At 37.5% G+C, this 6,000-nt stretch overlaps 1 protein-coding gene across 1 annotated transcript; it reads left to right on the top strand.

The window, feature by feature from the left end:
- The first annotated feature begins 1,029 nt into the window (after positions 1 to 1,029).
- On the top strand, positions 1,030 to 3,374 carry LOC112797866 (protein NUCLEAR FUSION DEFECTIVE 4-like). The gene is made up of 2 exons (XM_025840977.3): positions 1,030 to 1,515; positions 2,025 to 3,374. The coding sequence occupies exons 1-2, from the start codon at positions 1,186 to 1,188 to the stop codon at positions 3,225 to 3,227; spliced, it is 1,533 nt and encodes a 510-aa protein (XP_025696762.1). The 5' UTR covers positions 1,030 to 1,185; the 3' UTR covers positions 3,228 to 3,374.
- The last annotated feature ends 2,626 nt before the right edge of the window (positions 3,375 to 6,000 follow it).

The raw sequence follows: 6,000 nt of genomic DNA on the forward strand, positions 1-6,000 counted from the left end.
GTCCTACATGGACCAGATAGACACAGGAAACTTCATCCAATTCTTTTTACCGAATAACAATATATATAGTTTAGAATTATACTCCGATCTATTTTTTTTATAAAAAACTGATTGAATTCAATTATAAATTATATTATAATTTATTATAGATGGATAAATTCGTTATAATTTTAATTGAAAGTGATTACAACAATAACTAATTAAAAAATAAAATAACTTAAATTTAAAATAATAACAAATTTGTATATTCTGCTAGCACGATCCACAACACGGAAGAAACAAGGGGAGACATTAAACCTTGGACAGTTGGACTAGTTGATTAATAATTATATTCTCTACTATTATAATGAACCCTAGAAAAACGACAAGGATTATATATATGATGATTAATGATGATACGATTCCACGTTACTTAAGAAAATAATTATGATTAATAATGGAATCAATTAACCAAGACACCAAACATGGTACTGCATGCACTCAGATTCTGAACGCAGGCATGTGGCATGAAAATCGTATAAATCGTCATTTCCTAATCAATCAATATCTCTATCTAAATCCCAGACCGCGCAGCCTTATCACAAACTCAAATCTAGCGTGCAATATAATCAGGGGTATATATATATGCCAGCATGGTAACATACATGAATATAATAGTGAGGTTCCTCAGCTTTAAATAAATATATATTTGCATATTTGCATTATTTACTTGAACTTAGAATTAAAGAAAGAAGATAAGAAATTTTCATGTTTTATACTTGTATATGTGTGTAGTGGCAGAAACAATAAAATCCCCCAACCTTCAAAGTAGCATTTGATCAATAATGAATTCTTACTTTCTTAGTCCTGTAGTTCATCAGCATTTATTTAAAACTAATCCGGGAATGCAAAATCCAACAGAGATATACAAGACAATATTGAATAAAAAAGTACAAATGTATATATAATATTAAGAGAAAGGAGAAATTAATTGTTGTGAATAATGAAAGGAAAAAAAAGAGAAAGAAAGAGGACACATGCACGAAGGTGGGGGCGCAGATGTAATACAAAAAGAAGAAAAGAACAGCTATATATATATAACATATTGATTTCTCTGTATCACAAATTAAAGCAAACAATAACATAACGTAAAATACAATTAACCATATTCTATCTGTTAGTTTCTTCTGAGAACAAGTTTCAAGAATGAAAGGAGGCAGTGAGATTATGTTGGGAAATTCTCGCAAGTGGATAATTGTGGTGGTCACCATATGGCTGCAGGCCTTCACCGGCACCAACTTCGATTTCTCGCAGTACTCCTCCGCCATGAAATCCGCCCTCAACATATCGCAGATGCAGCTCAACTACCTAGCCACCGCCAACGACATGGGCAAGCTCTTTGGCTGGTCCTCCGGCTTCGCCCTCATGTACTTCCCTCTTCCTGCCGTCATGTTCATCGCCGCCGCCATGGGCTTTGTCAGCTACGGCCTCCAGTGGCTCCTTCTCCAAGGCTTCATCCACCTCCCTTATTTTCTGGTAAACCCTATCTCCAAAATCAAAACACATGACTTATGCTAGCTTATTAGTCGTAAAGATATTGTTTAGTTTATAAGCTAATTTAATTTGTTACCGCAAGCATCTTTAGACGATTGCTAAATGCACTATTATCATATCGAATCAGAATGGTATGCATATATAGAGGCCAGTTCTTCTTCCTCTCCCTGGCCGCTTAAAATTGATCGCACATTAAATTTACGTTGATACATACATTACACTTGTTTTCTGGTTAAATGGTTGCTTGTTGATCAATCATATGGATAATAATATTATTTAAATTAAAATGCAAAATTTAAAGGATTAGTAGTGTTGATTAATATCATATATGAAACATAGCTTAATAATAGAAAGAGGAGGCCACTAGCTAGTTCATAAATTAATATATAAAGAAATTGCATGTTAGCTTTTTGTCCGTACTGGAAAATGGGTGTATGTTGCACGTGTCCAGCTCATACGTAGCTCTGATATGCGTTTAATAATGATTTCAGGTGTTCGTTGTGAGTGTGTTAGGAGGGGTGAGCATATGTTGGTTCAACACAGTGTGCTTTGTTCTGTGCATAAGGAGCTTCCCGGTGAAGAGAGCACTGGCACTGTCCCTCACTGTAAGCTTCAATGGTGTGAGCGGGGCACTCTACACGCTGGCCGCCAATTCAATAGACCCTTCATCTCCTACTCTCTATCTGCTTCTCAATGCCCTTCTTCCCCTTCTCGTCTCCTTCGCCGCCGCCTTCTTCGCCCCAATTATGCCCCACTCTCCTGCTCATCATGATCACTCTAACAGTAACAGTCGCGACTCCATCATGTTCCTGGTACTCAACTTGCTGGCCACTCTCACTGGCCTCTACCTCCTCCTATTTGCCTCCCATGCATCCGCGGGGGATGTGGCATCCAACAGGCTCTTCTTGGGGGGCGCCATTTTCCTTCTTCTCTTGCCCTTATTCGTTGCTTATGCCAGCTCGTGGTCTCGTCCAGCAGTTCATGATGACGACCTCGAGCTGCATAAGGAACTCATCATTAGCTGCAAGAGGATGCTGGAAGAAGAGCAGTGTGGCAGCGCCGTTCTTGGAAGGCTGGATTTCTGGCTCTACTACGTTACCTACATTTGCGGAGGAACTATTGGGCTTGTGTATAGCAATAACCTGGGACAGATTGCGGAGTCAGTGGGCACGAGTTGTGAGATTTCTACACTTGTGATGGTGTATGCCTCCTTTTCCTTCTTCGGTCGCTTGCTTTCGGCTCTACCCGACTATATTGGTAGCAAATTGTACTTTGCAAGGACTGGTTGGCTATGCATTGCACTAATACCCACCCCGGTTGCATTCACATTCATGGCGCTATCACAAACTCCCCTCGCACTCCCCATAGGCACGGCGTTGATAGGCTTCAGTTCCGGATTCATATTCGCTGCTGCCGTCTCTGTCACGTCGGAACTCTTTGGTCCCAACAGTGTTGCCGTCAATCACAACCTTCTCATAACAAACATCCCAATTGGATCCCTGGTCTACGGCTTCCTGTCCGCCTTACTCTACGACGCCAACACAAATTCCGGCGTGTGCATTGGCAGGCAGTGCTACTTCTGGACTTTTGTGTGCTGGGCTTGCACGGCTGTCCTCGGACTGCTTTCTAGTCTCCTCCTGTTCTTCAGAACCAAACATGCATACCAATTACATGATGGTTTTTTAAGAGGATGAACCAATAAGGGGAGGGTTTAGTTGTAGCAATGTGTGCATGGCTACAAGAATCACTGCAATTTCAAATGAAATCATACTCTTTAATGAGAACAACACAACCGTCTCACCACTCGCTAGATATCATCATTTTAGTTCAATATATAATGCTCAAGCTATTATTGCATTTTCTTATTATGCCTAATCATAATATACATTTCATTCTATTATTATATAGTTATAACTATAATCATAATATACATTACATTCTATTATATTATATAGTTATAACTACTTGTTGATCGAAAAAATATTTTTGATGAAGGTGAATGGTTCGAAGTGGTAAGGCAGCGGAAAATACAAATAGTTTTTAGAAAGTCACACGCGCAAGCCTTAGGCGAGGTTCTCAAGGCGGGTTCGATTTCGAAGTCCTTTAAATAAATTGAGTAAGTTTAATCGAACAGGGTACTCGAGTCAAATAATCGAATAAGTTATTCGAATAAGTGATTCGAATAATTATGGTAATGGAGAAGTTAAAAGCTCCCATTACACGAGGAAATTATGAAAAACGTTCATAATCAAATGGTGGGAACGGTTACTTAGAAAAATGTATTCAAGACTGTGATATTGTAATTTATTATAATTAATTGTCAGTTATTTAAAATAGATTATAAATACTAGGAAGTCTTAGAGAATAAGGGTTAGAATTTTGTACTCAGAAAAACACTCAAGCACACTTACATCCCAGGAAATTTCTGAGTTTGCAAACAAATAAACTTTCCTGTAGGGTTCCTTCCATATTTTCTTCTATTCTTTCAATTTACTTATTTGTAAACTTTATTCTTTCAAGTATCCTTTATCTTCTTTGTCCGATTTACTAATTTCTGCATTTTAAATTTTCATGTCAAAGTTCTTTGACCCAGTCGAAGGCATTCTACTGTTTTCCTTTAATTTTAACACAAGTATTTCCTATTTTAAGTACGTTTTCTCTTTGAAAATTTTATCTTTTAATTTCTTTCTTTAAGTTATCAATTTTAATTTATTTTCATTCTCAATTTTCGGCAAATCGAGCACGTTTTGATGCACTTTTAGAAACTGGTACCTACAAAAAAGAGTAGATTTCGCTCCCAGATCACTAGATATCGAACTGATGAGAGAATTTCATGATGGTCTAGAATTTATCAATTAAGTTCGTCGTGAGTAACAAGCAATTCCACATCAAACTTAGAAAATGTGTCACCACAATTCAAAATTAATAACCAGGAGTAGAATCCCGAGTCGTTCTCCCTAGGAATTGCCCTAAGATGCACATCATTGAATATGAGTTCTCTTGGTGTTTTGGTAAGGATTTAAGAAACTAAGCCAATAAAGGTGAATGACAATCAATCAATGTAAAAGCATTGGCTAGGGGTAAGAATTGAAAGTTCTATCATCATAATCTCCATCAATTGTGACAAGAATTGGTTATTGTTCTACTTAGTCAACCTCTAACTAGGAAGGAAAGTCAAGTGGAGATAATCAATTTGAGTCTACAAGTTCTAGTCAAACCCTAAGGAAAGACTAGCTTTAGTGGCATTCAAGTCAATTAGCAATTTCTAATTGGTAATCAACAAAGGACGACATTGACAATTCAAGTATCTCCAATAACTCAACCCCCAAGCCAAGAATGAGAAATCTACTCCATAGCTATAATGAACATTTCTTCAAACACTTGGTGAGAAAGAATGAAAGACATTATGAAATTAAGAAAAAAATTCAAATCAAAGTTATCTACTACAAGCAATTAACAACAATCAAACAATTAACAATAATGAACATGAAATACATCAATGCATTAATAGAAATCAAAGTAACAAGATCCAAATCTAATTAAGATCCAAAGTAACTTGAGCAACAAAAACACTAAATTGAGAGTAGAAGAATTAGATCCACAAATTGAAGCAATGTAGAATTGAATTGACAATAGATCTCACCAATGGATCCAAGAGAAATTGAAATTGAGAAAGCAAAAATCTAGAGAGAAGTGAGAGTTTTTCTCTCTAGAACCTAACTTCCAAAACTAACTAAAAGTGTATCTAATGCGTGAATCATGACAATCCCCTTCATCCCTTGCTCCTTTTAGATATTTTTCCTTTAGAATTAGTTCAAATTGGGCCCCACAGCTCTTGTGAAGTTGCCAGCCACAATTTCACTTAAAAATCACGTGCGAGCACTAACGCGTACGCGTGGGTCACGCGTGCGCGTCCTTGGAGTTTTTGCGATTGATGCGTACGCACAAGGCACGCGTACGCGTCCACGGAGTTTTTGCCCAGACACGCGAATGCGCCAACTTTGCGCGCTGATTCCCAGCAGCATGCATCCACGCGTACGCGTTGCTACTTAAGCTCCAAAGCCCCATTTTTCCATGCTCCTTCCATTTATGCATGCTTCCTTCCTCTCTTTTAGGCCATTCTTGCCCTATAAACTCTGAAATCACTTAACAAACATATCATGGCATCGAATGGCAATAGAAGAGGATTAAAATGTAGCATAATTATGGCCAAAGAAGCATGTTCTCAACCATGAAGTAAAATTCGGAAAGAAACATAAAACCATGCATTTTATATGGATAAGTGTGAAAGAATATTGATAAAACCCCCAAATTCCATACAAGATAAACCTTAAAAATGGGGTTTATCACGAACTACCATTGATTTGCTAAAAATTGACAAAACAAGTTGGCACGTCTGGTGGGACAATTTTGAAATCGAAGTGTGTCAAACAAATTTTTCCAGTGTTACTTAGTGTATGCGATTAC

Source organism: Arachis hypogaea, chromosome 1 (genome assembly GCF_003086295.3).
Source record: "Arachis hypogaea cultivar Tifrunner chromosome 1, arahy.Tifrunner.gnm2.J5K5, whole genome shotgun sequence".
NCBI classification, from domain to species: Eukaryota; Viridiplantae; Streptophyta; class Magnoliopsida; order Fabales; family Fabaceae; genus Arachis; species Arachis hypogaea.

What these genes read in the sequence shown, in the direction of transcription:
- LOC112797866 (XM_025840977.3), top strand. Translation starts at nt 1,186, where the DNA reads ATGAAAGGAGGCAGTGAGATTATGTTGGGAAATTCTCGCAAGTGGATA. An exon ending in TCCACCTCCCTTATTTTCTG is followed by an intron (nt 1,516 to 2,024) that starts GTAAACCCTATC and finishes TAATGATTTCAG; the next exon opens with GTGTTCGTTGTGAGTGTGTT.